At 52.3% G+C, this 24,047-nt stretch overlaps 1 protein-coding gene across 1 annotated transcript; it reads right to left on the bottom strand.

Moving 5' to 3' along the window:
- Positions 1-4,810: 4,810 nt before the first annotated feature.
- GASK1A (golgi associated kinase 1A) lies at positions 4,811-23,832 on the bottom strand. Its single transcript, XM_052788373.1, has 5 exons — positions 23,422-23,832; positions 12,259-13,074; positions 8,407-8,529; positions 8,026-8,129; positions 4,811-7,442 (listed from the first exon to the last, which is right to left on the bottom strand). The coding sequence occupies exons 1-5, from the start codon at positions 23,422-23,424 to the stop codon at positions 7,232-7,234; spliced, it is 1,257 nt and encodes a 418-aa protein (XP_052644333.1). The 5' UTR covers positions 23,425-23,832; the 3' UTR covers positions 4,811-7,231.
- Between the last annotated feature and the right edge of the window lie 215 nt (positions 23,833-24,047).

Below are 24,047 nucleotides of genomic sequence, written 5' to 3'. Positions count from 1 at the left end.
TATGCTGTGCTCACCCCCCCAGGGAAATACTCCCTGCGTGGGCATGTCCCATCTGTTTGTATGCAGAGCAACACTCACATTTTCCTTGGGCTCTTCCCTATACCTGGTTTGAAAAATCCCATATTCATCTGGCTGCACTGGGGTGACGGGACTGAACCATCTCTGGAGAGTTTCTCTCCACTTTCCCGAGGCTGAGTATCTAGAAGGAAAAATCTTCACCACTTTCTGGTGCTTTCTGAAGGTATCACCACACGCTGCCACCTCCAGACAGCTGGGGAAAGGTCAGGCAGCCCATATGCTGAGTTAACACCCCTGCGGACTGAAATATTATTTCCTGGTATCGGTCAAGAAAGCTCACAAGTTTCAAGAAAAGACCTGACATCTCTGCCCTTCCTCCTCCTCACCTCTCCTTGTTGTGGTTTAAGCCCTGCCAGCAACAAAGCACCATGCAGCCACTTGCTCAGTCCTCCCTCCCAGTGGGATGAGGAGAAAATACAATGAAATGCTGGTGGGTTGAGACATGGACAGGGAGGATCACTCACCAATTATGGTCATGGGCAAAAAACAGCCTTGACTTGGGGAAAAAACCACAAAATCAATTTAATTTGTTACCAATCAAATCAAAACAGGATAATGAGAAGTAAAAGCAAACCTTAAAACACCTTCCCCCTACCCCTCCCTCCTTCCCTGCTCAACTCCAATCCTGATTTTCTCTACCTAACCCCCCCAGCGGTGCAGGGGGATGGGGAATGGGGGTTGGGGTCAGTGAATCACACGTTGTCTCTGCCGCTTCTTCTTCCTCAGGGGCAGGACTCCTCACTCTTCCCCTGCTCCAGCGTGGGGTCCCTCCCACGGGAGATAGTCCTCCATGAACTTCTCTGGCATGAGTCCTTCCCACAGGCTGCAGTTCTTCACGAACTGCTCCAGTGTGGGCTTTCCCATGGAGTCACGGTCATCTTCGGGGGCATCCCCCTGCTCTGGCATGGGGTCCTCCCCGGGCTGCAGGTGGGCATCTGCTCCCCTGCTCACCTCCATGGGCTGCAGGGGGACAGCCTGCCGTCTCAGAGACAATCCTACCAAAACAGCAGGCATCCAGAATAGCTCTAGAGGACGAGTTCTTGGAAACTTGACCACCATTTGAGGTCTTCAATCCAGAAAGAGCCATGAAGATGCCCTTTGCAGAGAGCTGAGGTGCAGGCCAGCATAACCCCACAACGGCTGATTGACCAGAGAAGAACAAATGCCTGGGTGACCCCGGAGAGAAAGGCTTGTCCACACTCAGATCCAGTCCACCTTGTCAAAGGCCTACAGCAAGAGTTTTACCTCCATCGTTTCATTAATGGTGCCTCCTTTTGCGGGATTGTCCTTACACTTCATTTGCAAGCTTGGAGACACTAAACCCCTCCATGCCCATGGCGCTCTGTGCTGTGTGAAGAAGAGGCACAGCATGTACGAGTAGGCACAATGGGAAGGTCAAGTTTAAAAGACCTCATCCTCCAGAGCTATTTTGGGTAGTATTTGGAGGCCTGCTATTCTGGTACGATCATCAGCACTCCTGAGAACTTCTAAACTTCAGGACTTTTGGACTGGTCCCTGCAGTTGTCCCTGCAATAGGTTTTTAAATAATAAGAGCCGTTCCTGCACCTCTGCACAGCTGCATTTTAAACACCATGCAGGGAGGAAAGGTTGCTTTCTCCCGCGGCTGCCGAGCGCATGGGTCCACACTTGGGCGGGCAGAACCCTGGCTGCTGCGGCCTCTCGTCCTCCAAGCAGCTGTCCTGCTCCATCCTGCTTCCCGATGTTCCCAGCCTGGAGCAACCTGCTGCTTCCGCAAATCTGGATTTTCATTGGAAAGAGACAGTAACAGAAGGAAAAAGGTGGTGGTGGAGGAATATAAAGTACAGCTGGGCAGATTAGGCTGCAAGGGAATTAGAGAATTAATGATGCTCTAGCAGCTTGAAATTTGCCGGTCCAGAGATGAAACTTTTAAGACGCTCTTGGCAAGCGCAGGGAAAAGACAGCCTGTCGAGTCAATGCCACCTGCTGGAGAGAGCACTGGGAGACCGAGATCCATGGCAGCAGTTAAATTGCTGTTTCTTAGTCGTCCTTGCACCCAAAATCCCTCTTCTGAAGCTTGAAAACCTGAGCCCATGCCGGGGGGGGGGGGGGGGGGCAGAGGCCTTGGACGCCCACAAGCACAGCCCCTCTGCCATTGCAAGGAATGTTTCCTTTCCCTCAGCTTCCCAGTCTCCTTTCCCTTATTTGCCTTATCTGACAGCTAATTATCATTCCAGAGGTAGTTGCTGGAGGAGCCATATGGGATCCATAAACCGCTAATGCTGGGGGATTTTCTTCCAAAGAATCAAAAGACCGGAGAAGTCCTACATATTATTGTTGTTGCTATTGGTATGATTATCACTGCTGTAATAGCAGCCAAAATCACCAAATTAGGCTGCAGAAACCATTATTGCTGCGCAGGCACTAAGACAAGGTTATTGTCCCTGAAGCTGTTCCAGTCTAAGAGGTTTTTAATTGGGAGAAAATAATATGTTCACAAGCTCTAATGAGAGAGTTACAGAATAAACCCAGACCTAAGGGGAGGGAAGGAGGAGGGAGGTGAAGCCTCAGTGGAGAGACCTCCACGAAGGGATGAATTGGGGAGCAGCCGCTGCCGGGGCAGAGGATCCAGGGGGGCCTCAGCGATTCTGCATGCGTGTACATGGCGGTTATCTAATAAGCCATTTCTTAAGTTCCAGTGATACTGCTACTTATATCATAAATTCAATGATCTTCCCTTTACTGGTCATTAATCTGCTTCGTTTCCTGACAATTTTATACTCTTTGATAAACTGTTTGTCTAACCGCTTGGAAGAAACAATGTCAAAATCTGTACCTTAGGCATTCGCCCAACTAATGAAGAAAATCCATCACGAGGAGAGTCTATCTATTGCTTTGCTGGATGTAAATAAAACATCAGGCTAATTTACTTCCATTAATCTTAAAGGCCGTTGCTGCAACGATAGTCCTGTGTCGGAGTGGACTTTTTTTTCCTTTTCCACATAAATATTTAAGCAAGTACTGAAAGCATAAATAAATTGCTTTCTAAAAGTCAGATTATTTTTATATGCAGCAATTTAACAATAAATTTGGATTTACTTGCTAGCTCTTGCCTTTCAGGCGGCTGCTGGCCCATGCTTTCCCCATGCGGCACAGGGATGCTTGGGTGAGTTTTGCTGAGCATCTTGTGGGGTCTCTGAGTGTCACCCCCAAGTGCCACCTCACTGGTGTCATCTCTGGCCACTGCGTGGGTTCAGCGGGTGCTTGGGCTGCTCTGTGAGATCTAGACAGGACTGCTGCAAGGGCTATTTGGTGTCCTGTGGCTGCAATGGGCAGCTCAATAAGTGGTCCTTAAATGCAGTAAAAAAGCATTTTATGGAGGGTGAGGCCAGCAAAGCACTGGAGCAGGCTTCTGGGGGGGCGTTTGGGGGTCACCAGCTTTGGGGGGGGGTTAAGAACAGGCTGAGCAGGAGTAGTGGGCCTGGTGGGGGGGTTGGGTGGGTGTCGGTGTGCATGGGGGGGATGCACATGCATGCGTGTGCATGTGTGCATGCATGGGGGGAATGTGCATGCATGTGTGCACACATGCATATCTGTGTGCATATGCGGGTGCATGCATGCACAGGGGTGGGGGTGGGGGCTGCATGTGTTTGCATGCATGCATGTGCGTGCGTTCAGTTGGTTGGAGCTGATCTGGCCCCTGCCTGCCTTCCTCCAGCCCTGTTTTCTGCCAGCTGATGGGCTGTGTTAAACACAGATCATGTCACCTGGATCACTGTGGAAAGAAGCAGTTCCCTCCTCATGAAGCCCCGTGAGGGTGCACACCCACGCTCTCAAACGCTATTCCCCGAGTGCCGGCATCGAGCCGCACATTCCCGCAGTGCCCAGGGTGGGCACGAGGGTGCCGCAGGGATGCCCCCCTGCAAGGACCCCTGGCTGGAACGCTGCCTGGCACCTCGAGGAAAACCTTACAAGCTTTTCTGGCAGCTCTTGAAGTGACCAGGGGAAGAACAAGGCGGAGGATGGCTGCATCTGGCTTTCACCCTGGGTCTTTTCGGGTGATGTGGGGGGTGAGCGGCGGCTTGTGCCGGTGCTTCTGGGCCCCCAGGGGCACTCGCATGCAGACGGCTTCACTTTCCCAATGGCCTTGGCTCCTTGCTGCTGCTCTCCTCCATCCTGTCACCAGTGATGCTAGCAAGAGCATCCTTGGTAGGATGGGGGTTGCTTTTAATTGCCCCCACTGGGACTCACTTGCACTTCAGCACTTGCAAGCCCAGGGAAGGTGCCTTAACTTGTTTCTCCACTGTTTTTTCCCTTCCTTAGCTGCTGCTGCCTTCTTAAAGCCAAAGGAGTCCTGCCCCAGCACCACAGCCAGCTTGGACCGTGTCCTTTTTTTGTTACCCCCACCCCAACATGATCCGTGATGATGCCGGGTGAAATTTGGTTAGAACAGGATCACTGCTGAGCTGAGATCTTTTTTGTCAAGCATGGCCCCAAGTGAATTTTTATAACTACGTTATAAAACCATAAAAATAAGTTTATCATAGGAAATATGACACATTCATAGCTGGAGCAAACTGAACCCAACACTACATTGTAAAGGCTCAGACAAGAGCAGTCCACAGGATTTCTCAAAACAGCCGTGACCACAGTTCAGAGCCTGTGCACTTTGCTGGCTACATAGACAAGCCCATGGAAAAAATGACTGATTGGAGGAGACTAATGATCAGTCTCAGCAAGATCATGGATTTTGCTTCTCTCATTTATCCATACATGGCTCTTTTTGTTAAATCAAGAGCAATTTTTATTCACACGTGTAACTGCCTACAGATGTTCCCGTATGTGTTTAGCCAGCAAACTCACATATTACAACTAAGGACATGCAAAAAACCCTAGAAAAATCCCCACTACCTTGTGCAATGTTAAGGTCAAGCAGATGCAACCAAAGGCAAGGCAAAAGCTGTTGCTGTTCCAGCACAGCAAAGTCTACAGCTTTGGCCACTGCACAGTGCCCCACCTTCCTCTTGCTTCTCACTGAGAACTTGGCTTACATGGGATGAAAACCTCTCTTTAAATTAAATTTCTCATTTTAATGAGAAAAACAAGACTATGACTGATGTTACACATCCTAACTAATGCTCTTGTTACCACATAGCTTTTCACAGCATATTTTCTGGATTTAATTATGTTACATTTAGTCTCCTTTATTCCTATAAGGTCGCGCCAGGGCATGGCTTTTCACAGGACCCAGGAGGAGTTATTTTGTTCTCCTCCATGATTATAGGCTAAGCTTACCTCCTAATAATGAGTCCCCATGATTTGGGCTTTAGCGGGGCTTCCCTGACAGTCATCCATCCCATGGCACAGCAAACTGGGTGATAACTCATGGGGTGGAGGGGGTGATGAGGGAAAGGCTTTCCCTGGCTAACTGGAGGGCAGGACTCCAGTAAGATGTTGCCGGCGATCTGGATGCTGATATGCCCGCGATGCTGAGTGCCGACACTTGCTGAGAGCACTCGCACTTGTTGATTCATGTCACCCACGCCTTGCTTCATCTTCTCCTCAGCAAGAGGAAAAAGGGAAAAAAGGGTAATTGCTTGTGCTTATCAGCATGGGTGTTAAAGTATCCCCTTGCAGGTTCTAAAACTGACATGGTGCTGAGAGGGATGGAGCAGGGAAGGCATCAGTGCTCACCTTTTCTGCCTCTCCCACTGCGTGGATGCCCGTGTTCTCCAAAGCTAGGGCAATGGGACAGCAGCACAGCGTGGGTGCCCATGCTGGTCTCACCAAGACTTTCCAAAGGCACAGGTAACTTGGGGTGCATCAAGCATGGAGGATGTACCACTCGAGAAATGGAGGGCTGCTCCCTGAGGACCCTTTAAGAAGTCTTCTCCTGGTGGCAAACCATCAGCCCACAGGCCAGGAACCGGCTGCTCTTGGCAAGCAAACACTGACTGCATGTCTCATCTGGGAAACACACTGCGGAGAGTGAGAGGCTCTGACAGAGCCCATCCCTGTATCTTTTTTCCGCATGTTCATTTTGCTTTTGAATTATCTCTCAGCCCTGACACTTGAGGACCTGCATGGCTGGGACACTGCTGTGCCCCATCACAGTGGGCTGCTGGGCAAGAGCCTAAGGGGTGACAGGAGCAGGATGGGCTCTGCCGGAGGTGCCAGGGTGCTCAGAAAGCATTTTGCACTTGATTGCCTTCTGCTGAAATAGCCTGGCGTTTCAGGAAGATATTTCTGCAAGCCTTGGAAAGAGTTTCACGCAGCCGTGCCTAAGAGAGCAGGCAGGAGTGCTTTTCACAAGTGGCAGACCTTGGGGTAGGTTTGCCTTTTAATCCCCTGACAGCGAAAGGAAAGAGCAAGTAAGAGATTTAAATCTCCAAATCTCACATTCAAAAATGCACCTTGGGAGCAGCCCAAGCCTGCTGAGGCATGGCGCAAGGCACACAGACAGTATTCACTGGGGACGGCACCACGGGCTCTGCGAGGGCAGTTGCTGCCATGTGCTGCCTGCGGTTGGGGTCCTGCCTGGCCCCGGCTTCGGGCAGTGGCTTGCACTCGCTCCCGGGCACGCATCACCTCCGCGGGGGGAAAGACAGAGCTCAGCTTGGGCAACTTGCCCCTGCTTAATCCACTGAGAAAGCTCCCCTCCACTTCCCCCATGCCACTCCAGCCTCTCTGCCTGTGATGTTTTGGGAACAGCGAAGGCATCATCAAAAAGCCCAGTGTAAGCCATGGAAAGGCTGCCAGTGACTTCCCCTAGCCCTGAGCAGTGCCTCTCACTGCTTTTTTAACCCTTCCCAGGGTCCCCGTACGCTGTTCAACTGTCCAAGCCTCCAGTTTTCAAAGTTGCTGGGGTGGAGGGCGTGAAGGCACCCAAAAAGTCTCATGGAAGTGCCCCTCCTTTGAAAATCCATGCTGAGACCTTTACTTGATAACTTGTCTTTCTCAAGCAGTTGTGGGTTGTTTCAGGAGACATCTCCTCCTCTTTCCTACTCCTTCTGATCCTGTCTCCTTCTCCAGGGTATTCTACAAGGCGGGGGGAAACACCTTTTGGAGAGCCAAGCACCCGCACGCAGTCTTACATCTCCCACGCTGAGGGTGTGAGGTACATCCATTGCTGCTGGGATTTGCAAGGCAGGCACACTGCGCCGACCAGAGGAGCTCAGTGCGGCGAGTCCTCAAACACCGTCAGGTTGCACTCCTGGATGTACCGCAGCAGGATGCGTGCCCGCCTGTCAATGGTCCGAAGCAAGGGTCTCAGGCCCTTGGCACCGCCGTGGCTCTCCCAGAGCTCCCGATCCACACGCAGTGACTCCAGCAGCAGGCTCTGCAACCTGCCCGACCGCAGTGTGGCCACTGCCACAGCTGGGAAGCTGCAGCGGAGGAGCAGAAGAGAGAGGGAGGGAAGGGGTTACTCAGGGAAGGCCGAGCAGGGAGGAGGGGAGCAACAGGGTACCCAAGCAAAGGCCACCCTAGTGTTCAAGAACTAATGCAAGTCCACCCAGAGGAACACGGGACGAGGATCCTCCTGCTTAGAACTCTGCCCATGGCAAGTGTGCAGGACAGCTCCACCAGAAACGGATCCAAGTCAAGGGGCCTATAGTGTGCCAAATTGCCTGATGGGCAACGATGCAAGAAATGCTGAAATACCTGATTAGTCATTATTTTTGTGCAGCTGCCAATTACAGAGGGGAAAATAGGCTTTGGAGACTGCCATCAGCCACCCAGAGTAGGATGAAGAGCTAGTTTCAGGGCAGGGCCATGTGTGATGGGTTTGAAAGCCCACCCACCTGCCCCGTCCTGGGTGGGAAATGGCCCCACTTCACAGGGGTGCCCGACCGGGGAGGCCAGGAGCAGCACAAAGGCGTGCACATAGGGCTGGTGTCCACCCCACGTGTGCAAGCTCAGCCTTTGCCCAGGACGTGCTCCCAGGAGGGTGCGCATTGCCCTTCCTACCTGTCTATGCCTTGCAGGAGCCTGAAGTTGAGCTTCTCCTCGGGGTGCTGTGGCCTGCCCGCATTGTCAACGAACACCAGGCGGGACGGTGCGCTCCTCCGGACCTGCCAGCGGGATGAGTAGGAAAAGTTCACCTACTGCGGGCAGTCACCAGTTTGGGGGTTTAGGCTGTTTTTTTAATGCATTGAGAAATCCTGACAGTATTTGGGGGCCAGCAGCTGCCTAAGCCCAGGTCCCTCCATGCCAAGGCACACCTCCCACCATGGACCCAGCATCACCATGGGACCTACATCCCCTTTGCTGCCACCTCAGCCCTGCAAGCGCCTCCCAGGCATCTCCATCTTAGCCCCAGAGCAGCCCCTGGGGAGCGGGCGGACGTACCAGGATGTGGACCAGGACCAGCTCTGCCGGGTTTCGGCACTTCTCGTGGAGCATCTCCTCCATGCAGGGCTCAGAGGGATCAGGCTGAAACCCACAGCAGTAGCGGTCCAGGCGGTCATGAACCTGTGGGAGACATTTGGGGACCTTAGCGGGGACAGGCGCCTGGGACAGGGGGGTCCAGTTGTGAACTTTTCTTGCTCAGAGAAAAATAAAAAGTTTCTAAGGATCCTCAGTAGACATGAAATGGAAAAGTTGTGTACACGGGTGAGAGACAGAGGCAGGGAAGCATTCAGAAGCTGAGCTGACTTGCAAAACCCCCTTGGCTTGGAGAAGAGACTGACAAAGGTGATGGTGACAGGCTTTCCTGATGGAGTTCAGACACCTTCTGTGCCTGGTACTTCCACACTCCATATTGCACAGAGCAAACGGGCTGTGTTTCCAGCTGAAAGTAAGGGAAGATGTACACTCTGATGAATGTAAAAAAAAAAAAACCCAAAACCAAACCAAAAGCACCCAAGGAAACCTAGGTTTTGAAATCTCAAAAAGAGATTTTTTTTTTCTCAGGCTGAGTCTTGGTGCACTGGATGATGGTTTCATCTGGCTCCTGTTACATATATGCCCTTTCATCCATCCCTATGGTAACCTGAGCAGCTCTCAATGGAAAGATGAATGAAAAAGGGTCAGCAAAGGAAAAAGTGATCTGTGTGTTACACAGAACATGGCTGACATTTAAGTTGGGCCACGGTGACTTGTTTTAACTACATTTGTGTTTAATTATTTGCAGGCACTGCTAAGGCTCTGTGTTGTCGAGGCTGTCAAGTCCCCCCTTTCCCACCCCAAACCCCTGTAGGAATCCCGGTGCTGCTTGGCAGCTTCCAGTGTTTCAACCGCATCCTCAGAGGGATGAGGGACTTTTTAAAAGACATAAATCTCTGTCAGACCCAGCTTCAGTAACCCTGCCTCGGTATTCACAAAGCTTCCTCAGCTTTGTCAGAAGCAGCTAGCGTACCCTCTGCAGTGGCCTGTGGGGCAGACAGGACCTTGCTGGCTGTTGACAGCCCTCCCCATGGCTACGTGTTGTCATGACCATGTAGGGGAGCTGGCTCACCACCTCCATCTCTGGAGGCCTGTTTGCAACATTACAGCAACCCCCCCCGTATATGTGTGTGTGTATATATATATATATATATATAAAAATATATATATAAAAATCTCCTTTAAACATATATATATATAAAATAAATATATTTTCCAGCTGCAGCACGAAGGCATCTGGCTCGCTTGCTTGCTCGGAGTTGCTGGAGCCAACCCAGGAGCCAGGGCTTGGGGTGCAGAGAGGCTCCTGGAGCTGCTGGGAGGGCTGGAGCAGGTCTCAGGTGAGCCCGGGTGATCTACAGGCGATGACTAGACAGAAGCCAAGTGACCCACTGTGACTGCCTATTCCCCTCACCCTGACAATTAGCAAAACTTATCAATTACACGCTGTGCTTTGAGAGAGAGTTCAGTCTGAACCCAAACACTAATCGAGTACTGGAGAAGATGCTGCAGGAAACACGAAGTTTGATTTCCATGGCCATTATATTCTTAACCCTTTGAGAAGCAAGATTAGTCCCACACTGGAGCCCCTTAACAAATCCTTCTGTTTCTGAGGTTTAACGAAGCACTCAGGTCAGCACGTCTCCATCAGGAGACCCACCCGTTAAAAGTGCTAGAGCGTCTTTTGACACACAATACATTGAAATGAAAGAAAACATCACACTTCCTCCACACATCTCCTTGGTCTACCTACTGGAAAGCTCAGCACACCAGTTTCTCTCACCTGCTACATTGTTTTCCAGGCTGCACAGAAGGTGAAGATAACCTGAGATTACTTACAGAGACATTAAATGGGCTCAGACGTCCACCCACCCGCCTGCAAGTGCCTGTGAAACCAAAGTGGGTTGGTGCTGGACCCACGGAGGTGTGAGGTGGGGGCTGGACCTGGTGTCCAAGTGGAGCCCCAGAAGATGGACCACCCGCTTGTGAAGATGCTGAGAGTGCCGCTGACATGTTGACAAGCCCTCCCTCCCCCTGGCCCTCCCTGGGTCATTTATATTAATTTCTCCTTGCCAAAGCCTAAACAGCTCTAATGAACAGGACGTTAGGTCTTACTGCTGGAACACAAATACGTGAGCCACACCTTCTCTCATCCAAGCTCAAACCCTGTAAGAAGCTTCCCTTCAGCCCCTCTTTGGTTCCACATGAAGCTCAGCCACCCCAGAGCACCCCCTTGGGTCCAACGGGGCTTTCCAGCCATGACTTAGCCTGGGATAGATTCCCCCAGGGAAAACTTCCTTGCTCCCCCTGCCGCCGGCTAGGAAGGGGGTGCTGCAGGGCAGGGATGTGGCTGCAGGGCTTCGGAGTTGATGTATTTTTGGCCCTTTTTAAAGCACAGGACAAAGACAGCAGCAGCTGCCCTTTTTCCACCATGCTCGGCATTTTGTCCCGGGTAAAGCTTTGCAGTGAGAGGGGCGTTCCCTTATGGCAAAGACCAAGAGAAATCAATATAGAAGCAGCTAAATTTTAAGGCTAATGGAAGGAAACAACCAAGATTTCAGTGCCAATGTACAGCAGGGCTCAAAGCTCACCGTTTCTCCTTTCTCAGCAAGGGCTGTGAGAGGCTAAAGCCATTTCTGAAGGATGTTATTTCACTTCTATAACATCCTGATGACTTGGTGCCTCTTTACGTGACTTTTCTGCATGGGAGGATCCCGTTGGAGTTCTGAGGAAACCCTGTGGATTGCCCTTGGATTTATCATTGCGCTGCTTTGGCCCTCCAAGAGAAAAATCTTAAAACTGATACTTTCTCCTGGAGACTCAGCCTTTCCATTGCACTTGACGGCATTTTGGCCTGGGGAAGGGAATTGGTTAATCTTCTCATTTCTCTGGCTGTTTCAGCTAAAATATTTCTAAGCCCAGCCAGGACTGCTCCACCTCTGCCAGCCATAGTCTGAGGTTATAAAGATTAATGGTCAGGCTTTGCCAAAAAAGAAGAGAGAATCATGAGAACACATATTTTAACAGTCTTTTCTTTCTTTCCTTCTTTCTTTCTTCTCTTCTTTCTTTTTTTACTTTAATATTTGCCCTTTCAGGTGGTTTCCCCTTGTATGTATCAAGCTCCTTGCTGCAGCTTGATAACTAAAGCTCTAGCCCCAAGGTACCTAAACAGGCTTTTTTCCATAGAAATCACTTTTGCCTCCTCACAGCTGCCCTCTAAGAAATGATAACTCTCTGGGACGCTGTCGTAATCCCTCATAGCAGCAGGGTATGATTTTCCAGACAGAAAATTAAGCACTACTAATCCGGAGGAGGAGGAGGAGGAGGAGGAGGAGGAGGAGGAGGAGGAGGAGGAGGAGGAGGAGGAGGAAAGCAGTGCTATACGAAGGGGCAGAGCTCCTGATCTCCAGCACCAGCAGCTCATCTCCAGAGTTGGATCTGATGGGGCTGATGCAGAACATGCTGCTTGTCCCTAGGGATGCCCCATCCCGAGCCGCTGCTGGCATCCGTGCGAAGCGGAGCCAACGGACCCATGCCAGGAGAAAGCCTGGGCACATGAGAGCGGGCTTGCCGCGTCCAAAACCTGCCTGTGTTTCCTCTGCAAGTCCCAAGCACGGACTGTGCTCAGGCCAAACCGCTTCTGCACAAAGCTCTGCTGCTCCCCATTAGCTAACGAGTAAAAATACATCCCAAGAAACCGCAGCCTATGCGACCCCACAGAGGAGGAGACCACAGTCTGACAAGGCAGGTGTGGGTGCAGGGGGACCTGGGCGGCACAGCCGGCGGGACCGGTGCTCTCCATCGCCCCAGCCCTACCTGGAGCAGAAAGTCGAAGAGGGCCAGGCGGCTCCACTCGCCGCGCGCAATGCTGGAGCAGGGGCCGTCCCTGCCTGCCGGTGTCGGTCTGTGGGGCTGCAGCATCTCCTGGTACTGCAGCCACCCCAGGGCACAGGAGTTCTGGTCGTTGTTGGCGTCCTCCAGGTGCCGGAGGTCGGGCGCCCACCAGATGATGGGTCGCAGGGAGCCGTCGGTGTAGCTGTAGGGCAGGAGGTGGCTGGTGAAGCGCCGGGCCACGGCGGGCAGGCTGCGGTTCAGCCCCAGCACCCTGTCCAGGTGGAAGGCCAGCACCTCGTAGAGGTCCCCGGGGCGCTTGATGAGCCCGCAGCGCCCGTCCCAGCAGGCCCCCTCCGGGCTGGCTGGCGAGGCGTCCCCCTCGGCATCCCCCACGGCCCGCAGTCCCACTCGCAGGACTTGCCCGTGGGCCGGGACACGGGTTTTAGAGACCACCTGCCCGCCGGCCAGCAGCCGCATCTTCTGGAGGTCGTCGTCGGAGAGCCACGGGGGAGCATCCCCCAGCACCCCCCGCCGCCACCTCCTGCCCCGGCCAGGGGGGTGGTCCCGCTGCAGGAGAGTGGGGGGTACGGGGAGCCTTTCGCTGCGGGCTCGTCCCCCGGACAGGGGGGCGGCCGCCTCCCGCCGGGGGCCTGGTGGGGAGGATGCTGGCAGCGGGTGGGGGGGGCGGTCCGGCGGGGGGGGCAGGCGGGTGAGAGCCAGCAGGGCCAGGGCCAGCAGCACCCCGAGGGCCACCGGGGCAGGGGGCTTCAGCCCCGTCCTTCGCCACAGTCGCTGGGCCTGCGGGGAGAGAAAGGGAGAGCGTTACCGGGGGTCCCCGCGCGGTGCTATGGCCAAGGATCCCCCAGAACCCTGTGCACCCCTGCCTGCTTAACGGGGTTTGTCTTGGAGGAGCAGCCCCTCTGCTTGTGTGCTCCCTGGGAAAGCTGTTCCCCGAGCGCTCGCTGGCTCCGCAGCACTGTAGCGGGAGAGGTACGGCTGGCAGCATGTTTTGTGCCAGAAATTAGGCACAATGACCTTCGGAAGGCAGTCAGAGCAAGGCGTGACCCGCCACAGACGTTGCCATGTCTGCAGCGCTGATGTACAGGATCACCTTATGGGCAATGAATTCTTCATGGTCAAATATTTTGCTTTAAAGATTCAAGAAATGAAAAAAAAAAAAAAAAAAAGAGGCCAAACCAGAGCAAATTCCTGGCTGGATGCGAACGCTTTCCAGTTCCTAAGAGGTTTTGATCTTCAGACCTTACTCTGGGCACCCTCAGTGGTTCCTATCCCGGTTGCCCACTGAACCCATAACCCGGATCCCCACGCCCTCGTTCGCAGGACATCTCAACGTGTGCCGAGGCACGGCCTCTGGAGCTCTGCCCACTGCTGTGTCCGGCAAAAGCAAGGCAGCTCCGAGTGCCAGTCGGGAGCTGTGGCAGCCTGTATTTAAAAAGGATGCAAACTGCTGTATGTGAAACCTAAAATGTTCTGATTCCCAGCACCAAGGAACTGTCTTTAGATGGGTACTACTGAGTTTTGGTGTATATATCTTCATACACACAGCTCTTTTTTTCCCCCCTTTTAGTCACACTTCCTACTCTGAAGAGCCTTATAAAAATTATATAGGCTGGAAAGGCAGTTACGAGCAAATACTGTGCAAGCCTCCCCGCACTGCTAAGCTCGTATCTCCCCTTTGGCCTAAAGCAATCCCACGCGTGCAGCTCTGCCCTGAGCACAGCAGCCTCCTGTTCGGGATGAGGTGGAGGGAAGCAATGGGGCAGTGCTGGGAGATCCTCCCCAGCCCACCCCATCCCCAGGCCACGCTGCACCCGTGCCACGTTCACCCAGGCTCGGGCGGTCTAACACGCTTCAGGGGGGGCTGGAGCAGCAAAAGGCGCCTTGGCACCGTTTCTCTGCTTTACAACAGGCATTTCCACGTGGCTTGAACCCACGTTGGAAGTCAAGGCAACGTTCAAGTGGATAAATTTTTTTGCAATTATTTATTTTGGAAGCACGAGTATATCCATGGCAGACACAGCGGGACAATATATTGCCAAAGAAGGGATAAGAGATTGTTTATAAGAGGAAAAGCTTGAAAAAAAAAGAGCTAAAAAGCTGGCGGGGTGAGAGCCAGCAGCCAGAATGACTTCCAGAAGGCAGCTGGATGAGCAGAAGTGTTTCCAGCCACGGAGCTTTTAGGACCGCAGGCTCCCACTGGCTGCAGGGACCCACCACTAGCACAACTCCAGCCCCAAGAGGAGCTGCCCCAGGCGACCCCAGCCCATGAGCCCTTTCATAAGCTGATCCAGCACTATCCTAAAATCCATCAGGTCTCATACCCTCACCGCAGGGAGGCTGCTTCAGATGGCCCCAGGGTGAGGAGCTATACCCCTCCCAAAGACACACTACATCAGCCGAAGTGGATAAGACGAGCCACAAAGCCACCAACTCGCTGGCAGCAACCATGGGGGTTTTCCTTCGAGGTCTCCCTCTCAAGGACTGAGTAGATTTAATGCAGCTTATAAGAGCTAGTGATGATGCATTTGGAGTGATTCAGCTTTATAGCTTTCATTTAATTATTTTGCTCCCAGCAATGTAATGTAGTGCAGCAAAATATATCCTCTGGACCAAATTCTTTCTTTGCTCACACATAGCTTACACTGGCCTCTGCCAGGAGCCAGGGCTGGCTGGTGTGCGGCTTTGGGACCTGCCAGGAGACCCACTGGTTTAGCTCTGCCTTAAAGCCCCAGAGTGAAAAGGAGTTAGTCCGGGGTGAGACTGTTCAGAGAGTGATGTCCTGTCCTAGATCACGGGCAGGGTTACTCAAGGCTTGGTATTAACTGTCCCAGGCATCATAGTACATGGCTAAATTATTGCCTTAGCCCCCTTTCTGGGCAGGCAATGAGCATGAATACCCCTGGGTAGCCCCAACGGGAAGCAGGACTTTTGTCAAGCGGCTGGTTGCAATGCCTCCCCAGCTCTCTCCCACTTGGATGGGATAATGATTTGCTGTGGAACCATAGCCAACGCCAACTAACACAGGTGGCACCCAAGCTTAGCTACCCAAAACCTTCAGGCCCTGGTTTTCAAGCAAGACCTGCAGAGTGCAGACACACCCTTATTCCCAAGCACCAAAACCCAGGTCTGGCATCCCAAGCAAGAATTTAGGGGAGGTGCAATGTCTAAATCATAGTTTAACCATTGCAAAATAACGCTGTGGCATAAAAAGGCCAGATCCTGATATCCTGATATCCATACTCCTTTCAAGTCATCACTGTAAGTGCTTCACAATCTGTCCATCCAGCCTCAAAGTACACTGAATTAACTGCAATGACATCTATGTAGTTAATCCTGATGGACAGGATTAACTGTAAATCTCAATACTCCCATCTGCACCCAGCTGAGTTCCCTTCCCAATCTGTGCTTCCTTGGGCAACTTTTCCCAGTGCCTCCCCCACCCTTCTGGAGAGACACGTGGCCCACCCCACTCTTGCCAAAACCCCTCATAACCCTCTTCTGCTGCATGGAGGATTTGCAGGGTGATCGGTTTTGTTATCCACCCGATAATAACCCATTGGTCTCTTACACCATCCCTGGGCATGCAAAGAGCCTGGCTGTCAAAAATCCAAATATCCCGGGGCGGGGGGGGAGGTGTGTATGCGGGAGCCATTTGGAGAACCTCGGAAATACTGCAGGAAAAATCCTTTTTAATCCACAGCTGGGGAGCAGTGGATGCCAAATGGATGGCAATGATTGCCGGGTTTTTAATGTCAAGTCAGTTTACAGTCCAAGTGGCTAAGGAATCATTATTGTCCAAACCCACTTTGTCTTCTCTGTCAGCGAGCTTGGATTTGGGCACCGCAAGTTAGAGTTTCATTTCTTTCCCACCCTGAGCTTGAAATCCTGTGCTGTGAAGCTGGGTGAGGGCCACTGCAGGCTCCCTTCCCCAGTACCATTCAGGGTTTCCCTGCCACATCAACAACGAAAAAAAAAAGTGCAAGTACAGTCTCTGTGGTATTTCTGGCAGTCGATATTGCAAATTTAATAATAATCTAGATGATAGAACATTGCAGAAATAATACTGTATTTACAAGCCCAGGGTAAATACTTTTCCAAAAAGACTTTCTCTGAGCCCATGCTGTAAAAAAATGCTGTAGTTTAAGCTATGGCTTTGATTCAGCCTGAAATGCAAACCATACGTAGACCTCTGCTTTGCCAGTCTGACATACTGACAGTACAGCACGTCTTCGCTAGAAATTAGGTCCATTTCCGAGCGGGCAAGCTACAGGCAAAACCCATAAAAAGGCTTAAGAGAGTACTGCTTGTTCCAGGATGCCAATAGGTAAATAATATATATCCTCAATCATCAGAGGGACATACAGCACAGCCTGGGCTCCCAAAGGCATGGTGGAGAGCCTGTGCAGCCTGGCCACTTGGGGATAAAACTTTCTAAGTGTGGTTGGGAGGGTTTTATCTTTGACATTGTATTCCCGGGACACTTGAACCTTGGCAGAATTTGAAGCAGAGAAGCCTGTTTTCAATTTCTTTTCAAAGCGCATCAAATTGGCTTTGTCAAGCTTGAAAGAAAAGAAAAACAAACCCCAAACTTCATTACCCAAGAATGTAAGAAACAGCCCTAAAACTAGAAAGATGCCATGGAAATACAGGGCCTTTAAAAGCGGGATTGATCCCTGCTTTCCTCTGGCATCCACGAGAGTGCTCCTGCCCCTGCAGCAGCACTGCCAGACCCCTCCAGCAGTAAATCCCACCACCCCAAAGAGGTGCCCAAGGGACCCAGGATGGCTCGGCCATGGCCATGTCCCTCTTGGCCACCTGCCTGCTCTAGGCTCCTGAGCTCAGAGGACTTTGCCAAAGGCCAGAGTTGAGCAGGTTAAAAGCAGGTATGTGCATTTATCTGGATGCACACCATGTGGGCTATATTTTGCAGAGGGTAGGTGCGACACACAGAGCAGTACTTACCCTCCCAGCACTGTGCTCGCTGCCCGCCCGATGAACCACAAAACTGCCTGGGCAGTAGGAGATGCAGCCTGCTGTGACCAATTTTAACAAAGACTGCTTAAAAAGCAACTGGGAAACCTCCTCTGGCTGGCCCCCACCTCCAGGAACGTCTCCAGAGCCTTGCGCCCAACACGTGGTGCTTTAGGCAGCTCCCAGTGCATCGGGGAGAGATGCTGAGAGCAGGTACGTCAACCAGATCTGGGAGGGCAAAAGCCTCTTCCTTTTGGCATTGTCCAGGAGTTTTTTGGCTTGTTAAGGGCATGGCACGTGGGCTAAGCTTGCTGCTGGGGACCCATAACCGTGCCGAGGATGTGGAAGGAGACAAAACCCCTCCACCCCCAGAGTGACTCTGGGCAAGCCTGAGCAAAAGGAAATCCTGGGCAGCGTCTGTCACCCATCATTCAGGTGCTTAAGTACCTTCCTATATCATCCTGCTCAGGGAAGATAGATGGCTCGCAGAGTGGGAATTTACTGAAAAGACAGCTATTAAGTGTGGACTGCCAGCCTTGAAGGCAGCCCCGGCTCAGAGCAGCTGCCCGGGGAGGCAGGTCCACTGTGCTCCCCCCACACATGGCTACGGCACCAGGTCCCACCACCACCCGCCTGTACCTGTGCTGCCACGGGGCACGAAGAAAGGACGTTCCTTCATGCAGTCTCATGATCCATCAAAGTGGCCGTAATTCCTAGCAGACCTGCACCGGCTTTGTGTTTGGGGTTGTTTCTGCCAAGGTTGCAGGTTTTTTCCGCCAAAATGCCTTTCAGGGTGGGAGGACCACAACCTCACTGCATTTTGGCACCCTGTAGACACCCTGAAGGCCACCCTGCTCAGCGCCAGGGCAGGGATGCGGCAGGCAGGCATTGCCTGCCTGCTCAAGGTGCCCCTGCAGACCTGCTTCTGTGCATTGCTCCTCACAAGTGGCTTGGGAAGCTCAAGCCAGGCGCTGCGGAGGTAGGGAGGGGGACTGTGCTCCCACAAACTGTATGCAAGGGAGTCACAGCAAACGCCGGGTCGGCTGAAGCCCGGGAGATGGAAACGTGATACATCGCCACATGGTGGTGGGGCCTTCCCTGCAGAGTCAGCGAAGTCCTCATAGCTGGCACACAAACCTTCTCACCAGTGCATCCAAAACCAAATCAGAAAATGACCAAGTTAAATTGCCCGGGACAAAACTTTAAGACGTGGTGTATTTTGCTAAATCTTGGACAGTCTGCAAAGCTTCTGCCTCAAGGGGATAATTTATAGTCCAACTGCGAGACAAGCGTGCTTTGCACTAGCATAGGACAATTCTCCAGCAGCAGCATAAAGGGATGAAAAGGTGTTGATACTGTCCACTCTGAGCACTGACTTTAAAGGGATGGTGCCAACATGCTTCCTTTAACTTCTAAAATAATGTTGCCTTCATAGTTCTTCCCAGTTATTGCTATAGCCTTGGGACAGCAAACTATAAAAACCTTGAAACCCTCAAGCTCCACATCCTCTCTCTAGTAATAACCTGGCGTGTCTTTAACTCCAGGCCCTGCGTCAGCCCCTGGAGTTTTTGCTTCTCAGGAACAAGACATCCCATTTCTTGCTCAATCCCCCTCACCCAGTCCCACTGTTTCTGGTTTTGGGAGGCCTCTCATGCTGGAAGTGCTTCTCTGCCCTGGGTCTTCTCACACACCCTGTCATCCAAAAGGCCGTTTGAACAAAATCTTCAGTCAGTGCTGGAAACTACTCTGTGTAACGAGAAAAATCCCAGCACTTAACCAGTATGTAACAGTGCCATTCCCATTGCACTGGCTGGTCCCAGTTGAGTTACAGACCAAACAAGTACAGATGAAACACGGGCTCGTAAAACCCCCGGGAGCAGCCTGCAAGTGCAGTTCAGCATCTTTACGGACGTCCTGGGGCAGGAGACGGAGGACACCATGGAGGAGGTGGTTGGCCATCACCTGGGTGGAGGACACCACACTACAGGGTGCAGCTGATGCAGTCAAGGGCAGGGCTGCCACTTGGGGGGACCCGGAGAGGACACACGCCATGTCCTGCGCCTGGGATGGACTAAAGCCCTGCAGGGTACCGGCGGGGACTTGCTCGTCCTGTGACAACACTGTCCTTACCCCTAAATTGTGTGGTTTCCACTGAGAAAAAGGAAAGATTCATAGCTCTCCTTGCTCCCACTGTGTAAATCTTTTGGTTTGCAGGAAGTTAATATTCAGCTCTGTGAGGGATGGACAGGGCGCTTTTCATCCCGACGCTATGTACAGCACAGCTCAAGACCCCTCCAGTTTAATCCCAGAAGTCAACACAAAGCACCACAAAAATAAACAGTCTCCAGGATGCCATACTTCTTTTGCTTAAAGTAAGCAAACTAAAACCTTTCAGATGCCTCACCCTTCTCCCGCTTAAGTTCAGAGTCGGGGCTTTAACTGCAGACTCTTGCACTTAGCTGGATTTTCTATTTCTTGGAGACACATCTCCTAAGAGATTGCCGGTTGCCTTTCAGGACATGTCACGGAGACACACAGGTCTGCTGTCATTTACATGTGCAAATATCTCCATTACTTTTCACCACTGAAAGCCTTATGTTAAGTGATACCAACCTGCACTCAAACCATCCAGGTCACTGCAGACCCGGAACAGCACCTCATATTCACAGGAGACAGCGAGGATCTGAGCAGCCCTGAATGCACAACTGTCCTGCTAGCATCACGGGACAAGGGAGGTCCGCCTCATCTTCCCTCCTCTCTGTCTGCTCGCTCCTCTAACCCTCACACCTACAAGAGAGCAGCACAACCTAGAAATCCTGGCAGGGACGTCAAGGAGGGAAAGCAGCGGGTTTGGGCGGCCGTTGCTCCCTCGCTCCCCCCGCTGCTGTGCAGGAAGATCCTGCCAGGTTTCCCTCTTCCCCCTCCCCTCGTCCCAGTTTCCCGGCCAGCCTGCTGCACTCAGCTCCAGAGGTTTTCAGAGCGGCTTTCCCATCTGCCTGCTGAAACAGCAAGAAGGGGCCCCCTTCCCTGGAGAAACAGATGTGGCTCGCCCTTGTGCAACATCTGTGCCTTGTGCCCCCGTTCATTTTGAACAGGCTTGCCTTTGTTTGTGAGGGGTTGTGCTGGGGATGCTTTGGAGGAGGGCAGCAGCCTGTGGCCCTTGGGCTGGACTCCTTCCCTTCGAGTCCCACACGCGAACTGCCTCAAAATGCCTGGGTTTCCTCTGGTGAAAAGCAATACGCTTTTTTCCCCACGGCATTCGGGAATTGACAGTCCTTCTCCTCAGCGCTTCAGTTCCAGCTGCAGCCAGCGGCTCACACTGACAATGCCTGTGGGATTCCCAAACCCGGGGAAGTAAGAGTCGGAACCTGGGAGCCACCACAGATCCCCTTCCTCACAACCCCCCTCAAGCCAGTACCTTCTCTCGCTGTACCTCTGGGCCACTCACCAGCTTTGACTTGGCATCCCCAGCGGGGCTGCACTGCTTCGGCTCTTCTATGCGTAACAGCAGCAAAGAGCAGAAGTCCTAGAAAGCCACATCTTTTTTGCAACATGTTCTGGGCTGCATTTAATATGGGGAGGAATACATTAAAATAAAATCAAATTTTATTTCCTTCTCACTCTTGATGTATTTACCAATCCTGCTGATGAGTGCCTGAAAAGCTACTAAAACTCTCTTACAGATTTTGGCACTCAGTCCCATTTTATTTATTTTACTGGGGTCACGGTTTTTTCTATATTTTTGGGGGGGGGGGATTTTGATCTACTTATTTTCAGTTTTTGTTTCTAACCGGTGGACCAGCACCAGGGAACAGGAGTGCTTGCTCAGTGCCTGGCAGGGGCTTGCAAAACCCACTTCGGGGTGCTGGCGAGGGGCAGCACCAGATTCCCTCGTCAGCTTTTCAGCGGATGTTGACCAAGTCAGCCGGTTGAGTTTCCCCAAGCTGGCTGTCAGGTTTTTTCCGTTCCTGGAGAGCAGGAAAGCGCATTCGTGGGATTCCAAAGGGGAGGGAGGAGGAGGACAGCAGGGCCTTTCAGCCCTGCGGGCTTTCTTCAAAACAGAATTGTTCATAAAAGCCCTGGCTTTTTTCAGTTGCAGAAAGGTAACCCCGTTTTCCTCCGTTTAAGCCATTACTTCTTAAAGAGAAAAAAAGGGGAAGAAAGCTGCTCGCTGCTTGGCTCTGAGTGCCACCTGTGTCCCGCAGACCCTGTCCTGGGCAAAGCCTGCCGGCAGCCACCCTCCAGCCCACTTCTCCTTCTCCCAGTGAACCCCATGGGGTGAGCGAGCGGAGCAAACACGGTACAACCACCACTGTGGCCCAGCTCCCAAAAAAGGGGGCTCTTCCTTCAGGGCAAGGCAAATAGCTGCAGGCAGGCTGGAGTTACTGAGCATTTGAAACAGACGGGGTAATTATGGCATTTGGCATCTATGCCAGAGGATTAATAAAGTTTAATCAGTCCCTCTTATTTAGACTGCCTCATACTAGGCGAACGACAGAGCAGTTGGAACTTACTTACTGGTAGATTTTGAAACCAGAATAAAGAAGATGTTTCTGTAATGCAGTCATCCCCCAGCACTCACTGCTCCGGCAGGTCGGGCACACACAGCGGCCAGATCCGACAAGCAGCCAGCTGCAAGCACGCACTCCGTACTAACAGTGAAGCTCACAGCTGGGATCTCTCTGCCTTTCTGTATGTGGTCACTGAATTTATTCCTTATGACCATCACTGCCCTGCCTACAGGTGCCCAGACCGAACCCAGATTATGGGTGAAATCAAAGCAATCAGTACGGGAGCTCACCAAAGGGAAAGGACTGCAGAAGCAGACCTTCCCTTCCCAAGGCAAAATGAAAATCCTGGCAAAAACTGAATACCCTGCACTCACAGGGGAGACCACACCAGGTACCTGGCACAAGCTATATACTCTTGAAAGGCTTTGCAGTGAAGACTCGTACAGGAAAGCGTTACTGTAGATGAAAGGCTGGTGCGGGGAGAGCTGTCTTGCTTTTTTCTTTGGCAGGGAGGAGTAATCTCCAACCCCAAAATGGGTGACACAAGCCTCAGTCTTGTCTACTTTTCCTGCTGCTGAAGTTCATTAATTAAGAAACTCAAAACAGCCTATGCAAACCATAGGATGGAAAGTATAAAGCACACCATCAGTGTCCCCCATACACACACACACTCACACACTCTGGTGAAGGCTGGCACAGCCTCATTGCTCCCAGAGATGCTCTGAGTCATCACCATACTCTCAAGGACAGAAAAACATTTCAGTAACACAAGTGACACCAAAGCACCAGTTTCTGGCAGCAGCACCAGGCGCCTCCTTGGCTCATCCTCCACACACATTTGCAAACCCTGCCTAACACGAGCTTTGCAAGGGCTGAGGTGGCGGAGCAGAGATGGAGCCCCCTGCCCTGGTGCAATCCCCCCTGCGTGACGCCCCGGCTGTCCCCCGGTGGGATGGTGGTGATGGGGAGTGGTGGGGGCCCCGTCCCAGCTCAGCTGGCTCGTGCTTGCTCAGATGGGTCTGGAAACCAGTTGCCAAGGGATGTCCCAGACTTGAGTGCTAAAACTAGATGACATGAAAAACCACCCTGAAGTTTGGAACGTGCCGCAGATGCAGGGGAATCTGCTAATGGCGGGGAAACACGCTGTTTCAGGAGGGGGGGCATTTTCACTTGCCAAACTGGCTGGTTTTGTGACTCGTTGATGAAAGCACTGTGCTTTCTGAGGGCCAAACGGAAAGCACGGAGGGGCATTTCGTGCTCTCCGAGCCTATCTGCACCTCGCTGCCTTTGCCTATTTGCTCGTCACCTGCCTGAAGCGATGTGACCCAGGCTCTTAAAAAAGGTGGATTTTGCCTCCCTGGCCAACAGCAGTGCATTTAGCTACAGCAGCCACAGGCACTGCCTGTACAGGCATCCTTACAATCCGCTTTGTCCACCATTAAGGACAGACACATGTCGGAGCAGGTCCGTGCCTTGCTTGCCTCACCATGCTCCTACCCTCTGAGGGGTCCTGCTGGACTTGCACCCAGGATGGAGACAGCTGGGACACAGACTTGCACCTCATCCCATGGGGTTGGTGTCCCCAAGCAGACCCAGCATCGCTTCCCGCCACCAGCTCAGCAAGGAAACCCCTAAATCCTACCATGTCTCGCAGCACCGGCTGATGTGCTCTTCCTCGTGTGCTTCACCGCCCACGGCACACGGTCACCTCCTGAGCTGGGCACCGGCCACCTGCACCACTTCCATGCAACACCAGGAACCCACACAAAATACAAAATAATAAAAAAAAAAAGCAATGATTAAAAAAAAAAAAAAATCCTCCAGCAACTAATCAGCCTGCCTCCTCTCCACCACAGCCGGAGGCTGTCACCCAGGGGTGCCCCTCCAGACTCTCCACAATCCCTGCTGCCCGACTCCGCACTCCGCATTGCCGGCGGCTGCCGGGTCCCTGCCACGACACACTGGTGGGTGCCTCCGGTTCCCCCCACCCCAGGCAGGAGGACACCCTTCAAACTTCAGCTGCGAGTTTTCAAACTCTGCCTCATCCCAGACCCACCTCCCTGTGGGGAGGGGAGTGGAGAGGCTGGGAAGGGGGGAACAGGCATTTGAAGAGTCTCTTTTTCACAATAAAAGCCCTTCTTGCTGCTTTTTTCTTTTTTTTTTTTTTTTTTTTTTTAATACCGAGGACAGATTTGAGCCAGGAGGCACAGGTAAAGGAGGCTGAGGACACGTGCTCCTCCCAAGCTCCCAGTGACCACAGTGCGAAGC

Source organism: Harpia harpyja, chromosome 1, assembly GCF_026419915.1.
Source record: "Harpia harpyja isolate bHarHar1 chromosome 1, bHarHar1 primary haplotype, whole genome shotgun sequence".
Lineage (NCBI taxonomy): Eukaryota > Metazoa > Chordata > Aves > Accipitriformes > Accipitridae > Harpia > Harpia harpyja.
The sequence above is the reverse complement of the archived record's forward strand: the minus strand, read 5'-3'. Positions and strand labels throughout refer to the sequence as shown.